The sequence below is a fragment of the Diadema antillarum genome, unplaced genomic scaffold, assembly GCF_040938485.1.
Source record: "Diadema antillarum isolate AM-2024a unplaced genomic scaffold, OU_Dant_1.0 seq00001506_RagTag, whole genome shotgun sequence".
Lineage (NCBI taxonomy): Eukaryota > Metazoa > Echinodermata > Echinoidea > Diadematoida > Diadematidae > Diadema > Diadema antillarum.
The window spans coordinates 477,711-497,378 of NW_027272240.1; the positions used below are offsets into that span (position 1 = coordinate 477,711).

General features: G+C 36.9%; 1 protein-coding gene across 1 annotated transcript in view; it reads right to left on the reverse strand.

The window, feature by feature from the left end:
- Positions 1 to 19,668, reverse strand: part of LOC139710173 (dyslexia-associated protein KIAA0319-like protein) — a 74,499-nt gene that overhangs the window by 33,316 nt on the left and 21,515 nt on the right. Inside the window, exons 4-9 of the mRNA XM_071622106.1 lie at positions 16,665 to 16,802; positions 15,593 to 15,700; positions 14,438 to 14,464; positions 8,204 to 8,283; positions 7,049 to 7,148; positions 4,995 to 5,228 (exon numbers count right to left, since the gene is read on the reverse strand). Of these exons, the coding sequence (XP_071478207.1) occupies positions 4,995 to 5,228; positions 7,049 to 7,148; positions 8,204 to 8,283; positions 14,438 to 14,464; positions 15,593 to 15,700; positions 16,665 to 16,802 (687 nt within the window). The remainder of the gene's footprint in view (positions 1 to 4,994; positions 5,229 to 7,048; positions 7,149 to 8,203; positions 8,284 to 14,437; positions 14,465 to 15,592; positions 15,701 to 16,664; positions 16,803 to 19,668) is intronic.

Here is a 19,668-nt window from a genome sequence, read left to right on the forward strand (position 1 = left end):
CTGGAGCCGACGGCCTCTTTCGTGACATGAAAGTTTTCGCGAATTGCCACTGGCGTTCAATGAATATAGTGTAGACAAGAATTTTCACGTGCATTTTAATTTCATGAATTTGCCAATTTTGAATATTTTGCTGAACGTGCAGCCGCACACAAACGAATGGATAAATCGCAATAAATGCCACAGCGCACTGGAAGCACCAAGCCCGATTCCATTCCTTACACATTTACAGTAGAGCTTGCAAATCTCTTTGAAACAACTGTGCTGTACAGCATTTTCCAGCATAAATGCTTAATATACATAATGAATGTATAAGGACTAAATGGCTTTCAAAATCAGAATGTCTTCCAAAAGTGATCATGCACTGTGGTCTCAGAATAGAGTGGCACTGAGGATATTTATACCATGGCACACAAAAACTTATGTAACTCAAATGTAAAATGCAATTTTCTAGCATGGTTATATCTACATGTATTCAGAGATACCTGAACAGTGACAGTATAATTTTCAAAATCTTTGCATGCTTGACGGCACATGTACAGTCCACTCTGCATAAGTTAATTCTGAGGGATCTGAGGAAAACTCATCGACTTTTAAGGCAATATCAGACTTCCACATGTAGAGGAATAACAAATGTACGGCAATGACTGTCAATTGGGATCTTTCATTTTCATTGACTTTGCAAATTATTTGGCATACGATATGCCGCTGACTTAAGGGAAGTTGACTGTCTTCATCCATTTGAAACTAAGAGTGGAGCTCTGTCATCAGTTACTAGTTATCTTATTTTTCTAATTTGAGCTACAAGAACATGACATGATGTCTTAACCTTCCGCTTGAAACCTCTGAAACATGTCATCATCACTTTGTTACCATGACAACAGGCAATGAGTTATCTTAAATCATAAGCAGTCTTTTAACAAGAAACAGATTTTCAGTCTTTTACGATCAAGTCCTTCTGATTTACGTATGACCCTTTTTGCTGCAGGAATATAAACATGATAGCAAATCAGCAGGGCCCACTTCTGCATGACAAATGTTAACTACTAGTATACCTTTTATGCATGCTAAGTTGCAGTGTCGTGATGATTGCTAGTAAACTACCGGTTTGCTGAATAGATTATATTTTGTTTGTAATTACGGTAACCCAATATTTCGAAATGATTGCAAATCTAATCATGCAATGGGTCAATGATCAAAAAGGGTTTTTTGTGTCTGTTTTTAAAGAAGTTACAGCACTACAAGAGTTTTTGTTTGTGTTGTTCGAGGGTTTGAGAGAAAGAAATAAAGAGCTGTCACAGATAGAGCAACCAGCACCATTTTAGACTTAAAGCTGGACTATCAAGAGTACCGTACCACCCAAATACATAACATGTGCTTCAACTCACTTCCCCACTTGACTAGAATAAAGAAATTGAGGCATCAGGCATGTACCATATGATTACAGTATAGTGTGTGAATACTGGTCAATTAAGCATTACTTTATCATTTGTGACCCTGCACCTCAAAACAAACAAAAAGTCGCCAGACATGAACTTTTAGTTAAGACCATATTCTGAAAGAGCAGACTTTAAGCTTTAAAATGATGTATAACTCAAATCAAATGGACTCTCCTAACCTATCTAAATATTGGAAAGAAAGCACAAAATCAGGAAAAGTGTGAACTGAGAAAAGAGGCTCTGAAGTACAGTGTCTATTCAAGCGCTTAATCTTTACCAAACCGTGCTGGCTGTGCGATGAATGGGACAAAAAACAGCAAGTAAACCACCAGAGTAACAACAATGAAGGGATTATCAGATTAAACTGAAATTAAGCATGCCTCATTAACATCACATTCTGTCCATAATTAATGCCAACTTTCAAAGCAGTAGCACTATCCTTTCAAAAGTTATTAGAGTTGAAAGTGAAGAGTGTGGACAAGGTTTTTCAGAAATGAAAAAGGGATTCTAAAGACAGACCTAATCACACTATTCTACCAAAAATGTTCGAGATAAACTGCTAAAAACACACACTTTCCTGCCCGTTTTATGATACCAAATTTTAGCATAATGTAACAGAAGTCCTGCTCTTTCAGAAAATATGAAAAAGTCAAGTTCGGCTAGGTAGACCCATTTCACTTATTTTCAGTCCTCACGCAAAATCAGTGTGTGCGACTTTATGTTCGTTTTGAGGTGCACGGTCACATTTACACCTGGCACACACCTATTGATGTTAAACAGTCACCAGACCTTTCGGCTAGAAACAATAAACTGATGACCAAATCAGCAGCAATTATAACAACAGAAAGGGGGCTTGCATGTTTAAAGGAAACCAAAACCCAAATATAAATGTGGATCGAGTGAAGACAGCAACATTAGTAGAACACATCAGTGAAAGTTTGAGGAAAATCGGACAATCGATGCAAAAGTTATGAATTTTAACAAATTGGGTGTTGGAACCGCTGGATGAGGAGGCTACTAGAGATTACGGCGTCATGTGTGGACAACGATATAAAGAGAATATATAGGGAATTCCACAAAAATTCATTTTTCATGAAAATTACACATTCCATCAACTTAATACTGACATATGTTAAGGGTAGCAATTATTCCCCCTGCTTTCTGAAAGCGATATTAAAAAGTCAAGTGTTCTTTCATAATTTTTGGAATAGTGAATTTTTGTGGAATTCCCTTTATATTTTCTTTATATTGTTGCCAAACATGACATCATAGCCTCTACTAGTCTCCTCATCCAGTGGTTCCAACACCAAAACTCTAAAAATTCATAACTTTTGCATCAATTTTCCTCAAACTTTCACTGATGTGTTCTACTAATGTTGCTGCTTTCAGTCAATCCACATTTCTCTTTGGGTCTTGGTTTCCTTCAAAGGTGCTTTTGTTTTTGTCTCTCTTTTTTTTTTTTTTTTTTTCTTCTTCTTTTTTTTTTTTTTTTTTTTTTGGGGGGGGGGGGGGGGGAATTGCCAGACACTTTCCAAAGAGGGCAACTCTTTTTTTTTCTGTGGGCAAGCAAGATGTATTTACATGTACATCTGTAACACCCTGCAAATAAAGCGATAGGAGAGAAAAAAAACTGGAAGGGGGAAGGGAAAACAGCAAAGGAAAAAAGTCTATGAGAGCACAAGATACAAGGCACTTGCATTGTTACAGAAGAAATATATTTGTTTCTTTACAATAATATACACATCATGATGCAGACACAAACATGTGTACTTGCTCTGCAAACAAAAACACAAAGAAATGAAAATACTTAGATGACAGGACATAATAATCTTTTACATTTGGACAAGGCCTTTTTTTTTCTTTCCAAACTTTTAACTCCTCGAGGACAAACTGATTTGGCTCTAACATGCATTTCTCATAGACAGCTGCCTGAGTTTACTCGGGACTAGGCTTCAATAGGTTATGAACACAGCTGTGGTCAAAGTGTGTGTGTGTGTGTGGGGGGGGGGGGGTGATGGCAGAGGTGATTTTCTAGAGGGTTCTATGCTTAACTGAGCACACCAAATCCATCTCCACTCACTACCCTTTGTCTACTGAAAATAGGAAGGGAATCTCCTTCAATGCAAGCCTGTATAATCCCTTTATTTCTCCTTCTTCGCCTTTTTCTTATTACTCTTTGTTTGGTGGATGTACAAAGGGACTGCTGTGAATTTTGCCCCACACTGTGCCTTTCAGAGGATCACATGCAGCATTTCCTAATCCCTACCCTAAGGAATAAAAAGAGACTAAAATCTGCACCTTGAGGTGACTGGATGGAAGTGAGAAAACTGTGTATGAAGTTTCTTCAAGATTGACACAAAAATACTTAGTAGTGCCATTTGTGCTGATTTTGTTCAATACTGACTAATTTCGTAATTACAGATGAAGAATATCAAGTATTTTCCTGCTTTTATTTCCCTGCTTGGAGTGTACATCTCCTAACAATCTTACATCGACTGATTGACGGCACAAGACAAATAGGATTTAAAGTTTTATGGCACAGAATCTTGATGAGTATATTCTTTTTTTTAAAGAAGAAAAAGAAAAAGAAGAAGATTGAATGGTCATCCATCAGTCATTACAGCTTGATGAAAGAGGAGAGCTTTGAGCTTTGGGACAATTCAAACACAAACTAACCTTCATGCAAGGAACTCAGTAGAATTTAATTTTTCACAACTTTTCATTCACAGCTGAAAGAAAGATAATGCTTTCCAACATGCACACAATTAGCCTCATATTATGCTACACAGTAAAGACTTGGAAAGAAAATATACATCTCACGTTCACAAGCCATAACAACTTTCACTGCCTTTCTCTATCACAAACTCTGTTTGATATACAAATAAATCTTTCATTAAAGCTTCTTTAGACTACTCCTTTCTTTTCTTAAAATGTGCAGGGGAATTAAACTAAAAGAAGGGGTTCTTCACTTCCACTATGGACAGCACAAGCACCGACATAAAGTCAAATTGTACTTCACTTGACATTTTGATGACTACAAGATATTTGAGATGCCCATTCTGCTACCCCACACCATCCCATACGTGCATCGCACACATATCGAAATTGTAGTAAATTGGGCTTGCCATATTTTCAATTATCTTTTGAAGCCTTCGATACTAACTCTGTGACATCGGTGGAAATGTAGATCAATATGCAGACTTTGCATTATTAACCTTTTCTTGCAGAAAACTTCTTTTCTTTTTCTGAAATCTAGCATAATTTCAAACTTACCATGCAACAAATCACTGGCTCATAATGAATTCTAATGAATTCTACAGAACCATGCATGCTCTACAAATGACAAAAATTCAAAACTTAATGAACACATATAATATACAACATTCATATCAAGCAAAATGAAGAATATCGAAGCTAATGTCAGTCAGCATTAAAGGTCCACTGTGGGTAATCTGAAGACAAAAAGTATTAAAGTAGCATGAATATGACAAAGTCAATACTTTGCACAGAATTATCTAGGGGGAGGGGAAGGGGAGGCAAAATGAATAAGACACTCACATGGAAGAGTTTTAGCAGAAGCTACTGTAGTAGAAGTAGGAGAAGTTGTTGGAGCAGGAGGCATGGTGGAAGGGTTTGTGGGAGGTGCTAGAGAAGCAGCAGCTGCAGTAGTTGGCTCATGCAAAGAGGGGGTCGAGCCCTGGGGTGGGGCTCTGCTAGCTGAGGGGGAGGGGCCATTTTTTTTACCATCAGACGTATTCCCAGCACCACCAGCGCCACCGGTCAAGTCAGTCCCTAAGTACGGACAGATGGGTGATGGATTAAATACGACATTGGACACCATTTACTAACTCACATATCACTCTCTAGTTTTCAAATGTTGCACCACCATGTTCTACAAACTAGTACCACCAAAGTAAGCGTTATCAACTCTTTATGTGCCACGTTCGCACGTCTGACTCAGTCGACGGCGTGCCAACCTCTAATATTGCGCTCAAACGCACAAACCCGCCCAAACCGATTGATAAATCGCCAAATACCACAGTACAATGAGAGCGTTTCTTGCGATTCCGTTCCTCTCGTCTATAGCTTGCATTTTATGTGGCGATTGACCGACAAGCAGTGTTCATACTGGATCTGCGTGCAAATTCTTAGTTTCTGTCACTGTTTTGAGCGCAGAAGTCATATATTTACGGTAATGTAGTTACTAGGCATTTGAAAGAAAAGTAATCATACAGTTGTGTAGATTTGTCATAGAATTTACATCGATGCAAAGCATTTTCTCAACAAATTTGCTCACTTCCTTTTCTATTTAACATAAATCTTTAAAAGTTATACAGATTTGTTAAAACAATGTTTTCTCAACGCATGACTACGTTCATCTCAGAACAATGTGGCACACAGGGGGGTTTCCACCATGGCACATAAAGAGTTAACAAAAGAGAAGGTCAAAAAAAGATAATTCCCTAAGTACAGATAGACAACTGTACATGACGTATTTAATATGACATTGGATACCATTTAACTCACAGATCACTCTCTAGTATTCAAAAGTTGGACCACCATGTTGTACAAACTAGTACCATCATAGTGAACATTATTAACAAAAGAGAAGGTTAAAAAAAAAAGATTATTCCTTAAGTACGGATAGATACATGATGTATTTAATACGACATTGGACACCATTTACTAAACTCACAGATCACTCTCTCTAGTATTCAAATGTTGTACCACCATTAAACAATATTAAGAAAGAAGAAGGTAAAAAAACATGATTTATTACAGGTAAAGCAAAGGCGTCATATGAAGAGAAACAGGGAACAAGACAATAGGAAGCTCAGTGAAAGACAAAAAGATGAATGAAAGGAAGGTAAGATTATAACGGACAAAGAATTACACCAAGGAGGCAGTGAAATTTATTACGGCACTCATAAACAACGTACCAAACACTGATCACACTCTACAAATTTACTGCCATGGCAGGTTAATCAAACTATGTTACTTATATTGGAGAGAAATGCAGGAACATTAGAAACGAAGAGGTACCAGCAGATATAACACTTTCTTATCTATTTTCTGCAGGAGGGTGTGAACATCTTCACACAATGAACTGAAGACGTAGGCATATTCCATTGGCTTTCATCGACAATACATACAGGAATACCCGTTAGAATGAAAACAGAGGGTCTGAAATAGTATACATCCATATGTACAGGATAGCTCCTGTACTTTGTATACAAAAGGGCCTAAACTTTGATCCTACCAGGGCCTAAATTCAGGTTCTTGCCCCCCCCCCCCCCCAAAAAAAAAAAAAACAAACAAACAAACTGGCATCCCTGCAGAAGATGTCTTAAAAAAATAAAATCAAATAAAAAGAATAGTATCCAAAAGGTTTCATCGAAACTGGACCTAGAATAGAAAAGTTATGGTATTTTAAAGTTTCCCACGTCAATGCCACAACACATTTTCTTAGTCTTCAATTCACACTTCCTCGACTCTTTGTGTGTTAATTTCCCTCATGTCCAGATACAAAAGACTTTCATCCAAGAACTTCTGTTCAACAATTTTTTACATTAAGATACCTCCATGCTTGATTAAAAAGTTGACATACATACCATTGGATGAGCTGTCTCCATCTTTTTTCTCCGGCACCGCTATCGTCGCAGCTGATGTCGCCGGCTGTGGGGTCTTTTCTTTTGCAACAGCAAGTGTACTCTGTCATAGGGTATTGAGCAAAGAATTATATCAATATGATACATGTAAATGCAAAAAAGCCTTAATATCTGAATGGAAGTAACATTCCCAAGGCAAGTCCTGCATGGCTCTTCTACGCATAGAACAAGAAGTTCTACAGTTGGCGAAGCAAGAACTGTTAAGAAGCTGTACCAGAGTATGGAATTCAGTTAAATATCCCAGATCACCTTTTTGAGGACCACGGAAGGTCCAGAGCTTTTACAGCTTGTAACACAAGAACTGTTCAATATCAGTGCGCAGTATCAGTTGAACTCCCCAGATCACGTTTCGAAGATTGAGGACTACGGCAGGTAATGCATGCCTCTTTATAGAACAATAGCTTCTACAGTTGGCAGGTAAGAACTGTTGCGTATCAGTACCAGAGTATCAACTTAACTTCAACAATCACTTTTTTGGGAACAAGGCACGTCCTACATGCCTCTTCTCGAAGAAGAACCTCTACAGCTAAAGAGGCAAAAACTGTCAAGTATTGGTACATTGTACCAGAGTATCAGTTGAACTTCCCAGATCACCTTTTTCAGGACCGAGGACTACAACAGGTCCTACATGCTTCTTCTAGAAGAAAAACTTCTACAGCTGGAGAGGCAAGAGCTATTGAGTACCCAGTAATGCAGTATACATTACTGTAGAACACGATATATTCGCGGCATAAAATTTTCGCAAATTGGAGTCAACGGCCTTTTTCCACTGGCATTCAATGCATAGTGTAGGTAAGAACTTTCACGTACACTTTAATTTCCCTCTAAATCTTGGCTCTCGCGAAATTCGCGAAATCAAAATGCACACGAACATTCCTCGTTTTACAGTAGTTTGAATTCCACAATCACCTTTTGTGTGGTCCCAATTGGTCTATAAAGACACAGGAAGTCCTTTGGTTTGATAGTCCTCATCCTCTAAAGCCAGTCAAGAGTACTATGAACCACTCTCCACCACTTTGGAAGCTGTCATACCAACCACCCTAACAGCTCTTGACGGAGCAAACAGCCTTGGATGTACATAAATTTGACAGTACTCACCGTTGCCACGGTAACGTGATCAGGCGTTGTGGCTGTCGTGTCGTTCAGCCCTAGAATTTTCCCAGCATCTTTCAGAGAATCTGTAAATTTAAAGGATGAGTGATAGAATTAACAAAAATTGAATAAATTACGATAGGATATTTCTATCCCGATAACAGCTGCTGGTATTGTAAGAGAACTTGGTGAATGTGTGTAAAATATTTATAACAAAAATAATGATGGATGTACAAAAGGTTAGGAGAAAAAACTTCAAGTTCTCTGACAAACATATATGGCGGTAGGCTATTAACGTGAACATTGCATTTCACGTTTACTTTATATGAAGCTTGTCCTGAAAAAGACTTACTAATTGTCATTTCGATCAGAATGATAGTGGGAACATCTGAATGCAGATCAAAAATTCTGATGACAGTCAGAATACATACATGTACATACTGATCAAAACATTGACTTAGTTTCTGTAGGGCCTTTTTCAGGACCACACTTATTCTAGAAAGAAATGCTGTGTGGTGGACAAAGAAAAGGAATAAACTTGCAGGACATCAAAACACTGGCAAGTGGAGAAGGGGCATTTGTATATCATGCACGAGGGTCTGCTCGATTGCTCTAAAAGTATCACGTACAAGGGTCTGCTTATTTGACTTTCAGGGTTGCAAAACTGAATATCTTGCCTGAACCCGAATACCAGGTAAAGAACCTTGATCTGTCATGTAGGACTTCATTTTTCAGTTTTTCTATCAAAAAGATGTATGCAGAGTGCAGGCTTTGGTCAACAAGAGGAACTACATTGTATTAGTTCAACTTTACAGTTGTGTATTGATACATAAAGTGAACTATGGTATAAATGTATACACAAACTCAAATTGTAGTGGTAATACTTAATACTTCTTTCACCTGGAAGGGGCATTTAAACTTTTTGATCAAACAAATTGCACAGTCAGCCATGGACACTGAGTACAATGTATTGATGTGATCACATTTTGTACACAAGCTTTTCAACTCCAGGAAGAACATGGATTACACTTCTCTTCATACACATTACTATACATTGTAACACTTGCCACTGAATCAAAGTGGCACGTACATTTAGTCATGGCTGACTGCATCGCTGGCACAAATCAATTTTTTTTTTTTTCAAACGAACTTCAACTTTGGAGGGCACATGCACAACAATTCACATCGTTTACCCTTTACACAATTTAGATTGCTTTATGTCAAAGACTTTAAGCCTTCTTATAAACAGTGAGTCCTCCCCCCCCCCCCCCCCCCCCTTCACTCAGTCCTTTTGACTTTGAATAGCACTTTACATATAAACAACATATCTTTTCGATCACCGCGAGGTAACTGAATTCTCAAGGTTTGTGACCTTGGCAGGTCTGGAAAATGGCTTCTTTATAGAGATTCAATAAAACCGTGTCAATCATTGGAAGAAAACAAACACACAAACACAATAGTGTGCCAAATCATAGCCAATACAACCAAGGAGGTTCACAGTTTAAAGCTCATTACACAAGCAATGAAAAAGAAAGAAAAAAAAACAGGCTATAATCCTCCTACTGCAGTTCCTGTAGATCAAGCAATAATTGCAGAACATATTTGGTTCCTTCATATGTAAAAGCATAATTCTTTGCACGATTACACTTTGTGATTGGTCATAAAATTTTACACATACAGCTGTAGCTTTCTTTGAAAAGAATTATAAAATAGTTAATAGGTCAGACAGGATTTGGATTCCATTCCTACATTGAAATGATAGGAATGGCACTACATCAATTCACACAGTACAAGATTGATTATGGAAACACAATATCCTTTTCTTGAGTCTCAGAGCTCTATGAAAAATGCACAGCAAACATGGGATAAAAGAAATCAAAAACACACATTAAAGTTTGTTTGAAGATATTTCTTTTCTCTCATTTGTTGGGAGCAGTGCATAACACAAACACATAAAAAATCACAGAATAGTACATGTATACAGCAACAGGTTAAATACACAATGTGAGGGGGATAGCTTTTTAATATGCAATTATTAATTGAACATATGCTTCATGTGATATGTTCACACCATATGATTGCAAAAGTCTCAAAGACAACATGGCTCAATTGAATGCTTTTACTATCAAATCTGAACAGAGATTAAATGCCGTATGGTCATAAATTTGAATAATTTCCTAATCAAGGGAATAGTAGGGGGGCAAGATTAAACCCATTATTAACCTCTTGAAGACTACAACTGTAGTCCTGAGTATGTTCTGTACTCATTGCAGATGTCTGTGGGAAATGTGTGTTACCATAAAATCAGCTCTTTCTCAACAGGTCTAAATGCATCCACTCAACTACTGCTGCGATGGAGGAAAGGTATAAAGTTTAACAACCCGTACATTTGCTTCCATGATCTCTTTAAAAACATATTAATCATGCAAACACAGCACAAATTGCAACAACCTAATCCTTCAACGGCACTGGTATGTCCATATGGTTGACTGAGAGAGCATACATTGCAATGACGATGAGTACTGATGCAAGTTTACCAAGCCAAGATCAGAACATAATGTGCAACCTTGCGATATTTACAATGTACTTCTCAAAATGTCAAGTGCGCATTGACATTTTGGTCCCTACATCGAGGTATGAGAAATTTCTTATCAAAAGAAAAAGAAATGAGGAAGAAAAATAAAGTATTAAACTGTTTGCATCCTAATCCATACAATTTGGATTCTTGAAGCTTCTTGCACCTCCTTGTACAATAATAATCCAATTTCAGTTTCACGTTAAATTTTGTATTCATGTACTCCCATTCATTCATTTTTATAGACTACAAATTGCATGCTTGACAAAACTGCACAGGTAATACACAATTCACACTGTGAAAACTTTTTTTCTACATATTTTTTTTCTTTCTTTCTCTGCCACTAGGATCACATTTTTTTTTTCACAATGGAACCCAAGTTTAAGAATCTGGAGGGGAAAAAAAAGAGTTGAATGGGAATGCCCAGGAGGGCTGTGACACAACATGAATATGAAAGCTTTGGATTAAGATTTGGACATGTCTCAATGTGATATCAAAGCACAATTAACATTCAGTAACTATTAGACTATCTACGTGTAGAATATAAATGTAAAATTGTAAAACAATGTATGTTTTGGTGTGAGCAGGGTTGAGTACCATACACGTGTCTTTGTGTATCGTAGAGTTATATACAGTGTAAATGTAATATTATGATAGACAGTCAATGGAGTTCTTTTTAACAATAAATAGGTACAGTGCTGTAAATGATACTAGCACTGTAAAGGGTTTGTATTGCTTTCTGAATGGCAGTCTGTCTGTGCATATATGAGATGAAGATAAACGGAGGAAGTCATAACAAAATAGTAAAATGGTGATGAAATTATTTTGATAAAATACAAAAATAATGATAATGTTAATGATAATGACAATGATGATAATAATAATAATAACAACAACAACAATAGCAATAATCATAATCATCATCATTTTGTAGCTGTTAAGATTCTTTTGTCTACGTAAGTGATGAGCAGGGTACTGGTATTATGAATCAATACAAGTCAACATGCATAACTTGCATGGCATAGTTCCCTAATATTATCTCATGCACATTTGACTTCACTGCAAATTTTCTTGATACTGTATAGATCTGGTGACCATTTTTGTTTCCTACTCAATATGGGATTGCTGCAACTGGTAATAAAGCGGTCTACTTGTACAGTACATCATTTGGAAGCTTAGAGTCTGGAGAATTTTATAAATAAAGGTCAAGTTGTCGATGTTTAATGGCTTTGTCAGGCTTTTATGGAGACAGGTTTATCATGGGGGACAACATCAGATTATGCACAGTTTACACAGTACATTTATCACAATGTGTTGACGATTCACGGAACAATGCATGCATTTTTTGTCAGGCATGGGACTGGGAGACTCAAAGGTAATGATCAACATGCAAAGCACAATGCAAAAATTATCAGCAACAAGCAAAACTGTAGGCATTCTTGCTGTAGCACTGACATTGGATTTCTTGTTTCCAAACATTTATGCATTCACTCAGATTAAAATCAGCAAAAAAACTATAAAGCACAGGAAGGTGTAAAGGGTTCATGGTTTCATACAGTGCAATTTCACTATCAGTTATGCTCACTAGCAAATAAAAAATGAAAAGCTTAAAAAAACCTAAGTATTGTCTACAGAAATTATTCAAAAAAAGAAAAAAAGAAAATATCCCATTCTGTAGTTTGTTGGTATATATGTCAAGTGGAAAATATTTTCATTGGTGAATACACATTTAATAGGCATTTAATAGGCCAGTTTGGCGACTGGCGTGCACTTTGGAGTGATTTCGTCACTGACTGGCACAGAAATCTGGAAACTAACTGTCAATGAATAGAGATTATCTAATCCCCCTAACCCCTATTGTGTCACTACATGGTCTTCCTGTTGGACTGAGGCATATTGCTACATCTGAGTGGACTTATCTACTCATCTACGACTAGATTAAACTTTTTTATGCAACTGATTGACAAATTGCCCTACATCAACATAAATAAGCACTGAATTGATCAGTGTTCTAGTAGCAGCCATGATCAAAAATCATGGGCGTATGTACTCGGGCAGGATTCGAACCTACGACCTCCTGATCTCTGGACAGGTGTCATCTCCACTAGACAACCCAGCTTCTGCCCGACAGCAAGTGGTGGTTCTAATCCTTATAGCATGCAGCGGTTACTGTGTAATTATTCAAATTCATGACATTCTTCCATCAACTTTTTTTTTGGAGGCAACTGATTGATAAATTGCCCTACATCAACATGAATAAGCACTGATGTAGATGAGATCAGGAGGTCATAGGTTCGAATCCTGCTCGAGTATGTACGCCCATGATTTTTTATCATGGCTACTACTAAAACACTCATCAATTCAGTGCTTATTCATGTCAATGTGGTAGGGCAATTTGTCAATCAGTTGCATAAAAAAAAACCTCTCGACAGAAGAATTTAATGAATTTGAATAGATTAAGTTTGGATGGGTTACTAAGCTTCCTGATGAAAGAGTCATTGACTTGGCACACATAGGGTTAAACAAGTTATCGTAGAGAAGCTCACACACTTCAGGAGTGATAATTCTTATCTTAAACTTTATCAATTGAAATGACAGACAGACTGATATCTCCGACAGATTTGGTAATCATTATCGTCTGTGCAAATATATTTATTTGTAAGATCGCAGCTGCTGATTTCCATTTTAACACACATGTTGGAAAACATCTTCTATGGCACATCTTTATCTCTCTGCAATAATATTCTCAATAGATTGCGTTCAATCAATATATTACACCAAAAAAGTCTAAGAAGCTGTGTCTGCTTTGGACTATTTATCTCATATCAATGTCAGAATTTCAGAGCCTGGGTATTTGTTCCAAGTTCATTGTGTCACTGCCTGCAACCAGGGAAAGTCTGGTGGTTGTGTCACTGCCCAGAAAGCAGTAGATGACAGGTTCAATTCCCAGTGGTTACTTTTTCTGACATGTTTGCTTAAACATACAGTGTAAATCGGCAACTGCGATCTGAATACAAATACATTTGTACAGGGGGTGACAACTGATTTTTTTTTTTTTAAAAAGCTATCATAGCAAATCTTCACCCCTCTCTTTTGCTTTCAGACTTTAATCTTATTTTTAAATGATATTGCTGAAAACTTTGCATGACAGACACAAAACCAAGGTGGATTTTGCTGTGAATGGACATTCCACAAACAGCTTTGTATGCAAGCAGACACTAGTGAAACTGTGTAGCTTTGTTCAGCAAACGGCGTAGAGACAAGACATGCAAAAAAACAGGTGACTTTTCTCATGCTGTGTTATCAGGCATTTGATAAGCAAGAAAAATCTTTTAAAAAAAGGTAGGTCCCATCACTCTATCACATTCTGTAAAGTCTTCATAACCGCTGGTCTATAGTTGTTTTAAGCCCGCAATGTTGCAATTACAGAAATGGCATTGCCAAATAAGGACAGACAACAAATGGGTGGTTTTCACACATACCGTACGTAGCCCATCCAAAATTTGTGATTGCATGATTTTGCATAATATTTCTCTCTGGTCGGTTTTACACAAGAATGCCAAGTGAATGGGACCTTACACGGCAAAGCATGTTCTGTGGTGTGCAGATGGCAACAAAATTGCATGAAAAGAAAAGGAGGATATAGGTATAGAGAGAACGTTTACCTTGACGTTTTTGTTTCAAACGTTTTGCTATATTTAAAAAGAAAGAAAGAAGGAGAGTTGAATATGAGACCAAACTGTACGAAGATGCAAAATAGAGTATTACAACGAGAGAGTACGTCTAGAAAAGAAGTTGCTACTACCTCTACATGAGTACATAAAAGATAGACCACTGATACACAAGGGCTTAACACTAGTTTCAATCTTTCGAAGTATTGCCAGCGTAACACACAACGCATCATCTCATGAATCGGAGCTGAAATATTACTTGAGATTTGCAACTGGTTCTACATTTTTGTATTGCTATATGGTACACTGCATGTGTTTCACAACACAACAGTTTCCAAAATGTGCACTAGTTGTGAAGCCCTTTCAGCATGGACATAAAACGATAGATCATGTATACAAGGCACTATGGTATGCATGTACACAAATATTTGACTTATACATTGTACGAGCATTCAAGAGACATAATCCAAAATGTGTGAAGAACATAGAAGAAAACATAGAACATCCACTGACTACCAACAACATCAATGTTCACACAAAGAAAATTACAGACACAGACACAGTACTAGACAAAACATGAATCATATTCAACATAGGTATCCTAATATCCCTTGACCTATTGTACGTTGCATGCTCTGTCTTCAAATAGTTAGTTCCATTATTCTTCTTAAAATAAGGAATGTGCGTAAGTGTATATCTGTACTTTGGAAATAGATAATCAAAGTGTTCTACTTTGCTTTGGCAATGCCCTGTACTATGCACAATTCTTGAACACCCAAGAAAAACAAAAAGACAAAAAGAAGAACAAACAAAGGAAATATATACTATTGCATCTGTGGATTCAAAATGAAATAAAATTAGGGTACAGTTGTGCATCCATGAAAAACCTTCGGCAGCACCAGCAGGTGAATAAATACGCCTAATCAATCAATCCTTTCATTTAATGCCACTTTTGTGGCTACCTCACTTGTCCTTTATAGTGTGTACAGACCAGTTGATCATTCATTGCACAAACATATAACCCCAATACATGTTCATTGATTTTGGAAGTATATACAGTGTAATAATCACTACCCAAGTTATGAGGTATGCTAATCTTTCAAATGCGAAGTGACTAATCGTGTGACCACAGACTCTTTCATACAGTACCTGGAGCACAGATCCCGTCCTGGAAATAGTGCAAACCGAAGCAGTACTCGTCCGCCTCACAGTCTTCATCTTCATGACAAATATCATAGGTGGCTGTCGTCGTCATGACTACAACAACAACAAAAATATAAGCATATTCACAAATTCTATTCAAGGGAGATGACAGTAATTGATAGTGGGTGCTACAGGACCATCATCATCATAGAAAAAAATGATCTATTGAGCATTGTCTGCCCCTCACACTTTATCATCTACTGTAGATAATCTGCGATATGATAGGTTGATAGAAATGAGCTTTTAAAACACTGTACACAAGAAAGGTGTCTCTGACCACAGAAGCATTGTAGAATCTCCTGTCTACTTTTTGGCTTTCATAATGGTAATATATAATGTGTACATTTCTGCTATAAAATGGTACCAAGAACTTTTTGGCTATAAAATGGTAATAATGTGTACTGCACTTTTGTTCATTCCGGATACCAACAAAGAAGATATGTTGTATGCATGTTTAAAAGAAAAAAAATCATGCTGAAATAAATCAGCCCACTCCATGAAATATCTGTAATTAATTTTGTATTTATGATAGGAAATATGGGCATGTTTTATGAGGAGGGAATATTCATAATTGATTATATACATGTGGTTGGTTTCTATCATAAGTCTATGGCAGCCTGTGTGGTAAGGTTATTTTGATAAAATGAGGCCCTAGTCTATTATCTAGACTTAATCCAAGGATTTAAACTGAATTACCTTTAGTGAAGTGGGACCTTAGTCCAAACCAGACCTTAAATTCTACACTTATACCGTAATAACAAAAAGATATCTACATGTGTATAAAATCAGGAATCAGTGCTGAAGTAAACATATTTTTACTATATTTGCTCATAAATTGTGCTGTTTATCTCACTGACTGCACTGAGGTGGTTATTTGTTTTCAACATAATTTTCATGAATTTCACTGAGAACTCCTTTGTATTGTACATAGTACATCATTTTTGAAAGTTTCATAATGTACACTAAAACTGTAGTTTAGAGGACGCCACGTATGCCAATCCTGCACTAGTCTTCATACCAGGTGTTTTCTCGCAATTCCCCTCTGAATCTCTTGAGTATCCTGTAGCACACTGACAGCTGTAGCCCTCCTCGAAGTCTAGCGGGTCCTCCTCACACACCTCATGGAGCTCACAGTCTTCATAGCCGGGCACACAAGCTGCATTAACAAACCAAACAAAAGTAACAATACATTTGCGATTACATGTGCACATTATGTAGGGCCCTACATATATTTCATATCAATATTTCAAGTTCAAGTTCAAGTTGATTTATTTCATCTCCAACAAATTAGGGATATTGAATCTGGTATTTGACCATCATAAGTTCTGGGGTCCGTTCAATATGAAAGTCTTAAAAAGAGACTTTTTGCTCACAAGAGACACTTATGAGAGACTTCATGAAATTGACTTATACTTTTGTTCAAAAATCGCTCACAGCTACATATTAGCCACCGTGGCCATTTTGAAATTTATGTAAAGACTTAATGTGATGACTTCATGAAACAGACCCCTGGTCACATGTAATGTACATTGTGCAACTTGAGAACTTTACAAACACAGCAGAGTTGACAAATCTGTTGAATAAGGATCAGGAAGGAAAAGAAAAAATAATATCAAGTTCAATCACTAAAAGACATTTAACTCTGTCAGAGCAAAGAGCCAAATCGATGGGAACAATTTCACACATACTTGTACATCATAAGATATAGATCGTGTATATCATGATTTTAAGCATTCATTATAAATATAGCAGCCACAAAGCTGTGTTTACACTATAAATGCAGACTTGTGTACAATACAATAACACTGTACTGAACTCTTCATACTTTAATGCCCTTGAGATACCTTTGAGCAAGAATTGTTTGAGTTACAGTTCAAAGTCTTATGTTGTGCAAATCTTAATAGTGGCATGCAATATACACTAGGTAGTAAACCACTTCACAATAGTTCAATCTAAAGCTCACTTTCTATGGCTCTATAGAAACCGACTGCATTCTATGTAAACTTTGAAGGTTAGTCAAACATCTTATTTAATATTTTCCTACTTTGTCAAGTCACCCTTTGATAGCTGGCATTCAAAATGTGTGAGACTGCCGCTTGCTCAGACTTTAATGCCACAACCACAAATCTAAACGCACTGTAAAACAGAAAAGACTTATAGTACAGACAAACACAATTATAATTGCCTGTGAAGGGTGCATTGTAAAGTCTAAGTTGGAATTTTTACAATTGTGCATAAAAAAAGCTTTAAAAATAAAGATATGAAACTCACAAGTGTTTGCCTATAATTAACATGAATTCAAATGTAAATTCTGGTATTTACAATGGACTCACTAATTTCAGCATGCATAAGCATGAGAGACAATTTACACACTGTACATAGTTTTGTTTACATCCTGCACCTGTTTAGGGATCTAGACACCTGTCACTACTAACAACTGTATCTTGAAAACAAAAATATGAAAGATAATAGGCAACCAAACCACAAGAATTTTTAAAAGTTTTTTTTTTCTCCTTTTATTCCTTTCACTTTCTTTTGATGGTTTCAGGGCTTTTTTCTTTTCTATTCTTGTTTTCTTTTTCTTTATTCTTTTTTTTTGGGGGGGGGGGGGGGGAGGGGCTACCTAGGGTAAACAGACACACTCAAAACTCAAATACAATACATAATTTGTACAGTGTTGTTTTTGTTGTTCTTTGGTTGTTTTACACACAGTTTTTGGTTATTTTTCACACAGTTCTTATCGGTGTAATCAGCTCCCAGATCATACAATCACGTAAAAACCTCATTCAAACCAAACAGAGATAGACAATGTACCATAAGATCCATAATCCTTCACGACTGACAAGCCATTATAAAAGAAGAAACATTTACATTTGTACGTCTCGGTAAGCTTGGAAAAGACCATCATACACTTTTCATTCAGCGCTGTGTACACTGTATTTGTAAAGAAGCATTCATAGGCTTGACACGCTTGATGCCTCTGTCTTTCATTGCTGTTACATACTGTTTCAAGTGACAGCCCCTTGTATAACGTATACAATGCCTGTACAAGGGATCACAGGGCCAGATAACACGATAATCTGATTGGGATATAAAAGCTGATTTTTGCTGGCTCTGCGACACTGCCTACTGTATGTACAACGATAGTCCCCCTTTCCACATGATCAGTCACCCGTTTCCCATGGTAGTGCTATTAAAAAAGGTCACATGTGTGAAATGGCAGACACACATTGTACACCATAAAGTCAACTCACATGATCACTACTGTATAAGAGTTGGGCAAGTATTTTGATACTCTAAAAACCTTTGAAGCACAACTATTTCAAAGTGTCTTTATGATGCTGTCACCACATCTCATGTATTTATGTGTGTACAAATCGGCTATCACGGGGGTGCAGTGTCTACACTACTTGTATCAGTATCCAAGGTGATTTTAATGAATAGTTCAAACCCCATTTACACTGAGCAAATATTGTAATGCAACCTACATATTTTTAATGTCAAACATCTCCATACATTAATACTCAACTAGTGAAACCATAATGCATGTACAGGGATCCTTAAATTGCAAATTTTCATGAGAGCCAAGATTGCAAACATAAAATGTTTGCAAAATTTCTTGCCTATGCGATGCATTTAATGCCAGTGGCAATTCACGAAAATATGATGCCACAAAAAAGGCAGTCGACTCAAATTTGCAAAGATTTCATGCTGCGAAAATATTTTGCTTTACAGTGTTCAAATTCATAGATAGCTTTCTTCAGAGGACTTGTACGTTGTGGCATATATCGTATATTCCATCCACTTTGTTACTGCGGGTGAACAGGTGTACGTTGAATTCAGTTTCTGAGCATTTCATAGTTTTTGTTGTACTGTAATTCAGGCAAGCCTACGTTGTAAGGTAAGCTTTGCAAAATACTGTAAAAGTGGAAATTTTCACGGTGTTGAAATTTTCGCGGTGTTGAAATTTTTGGGCAATTCGCGCAATCAGAAGCTAGCGCAAAAATAAAAGCTCGCGAATA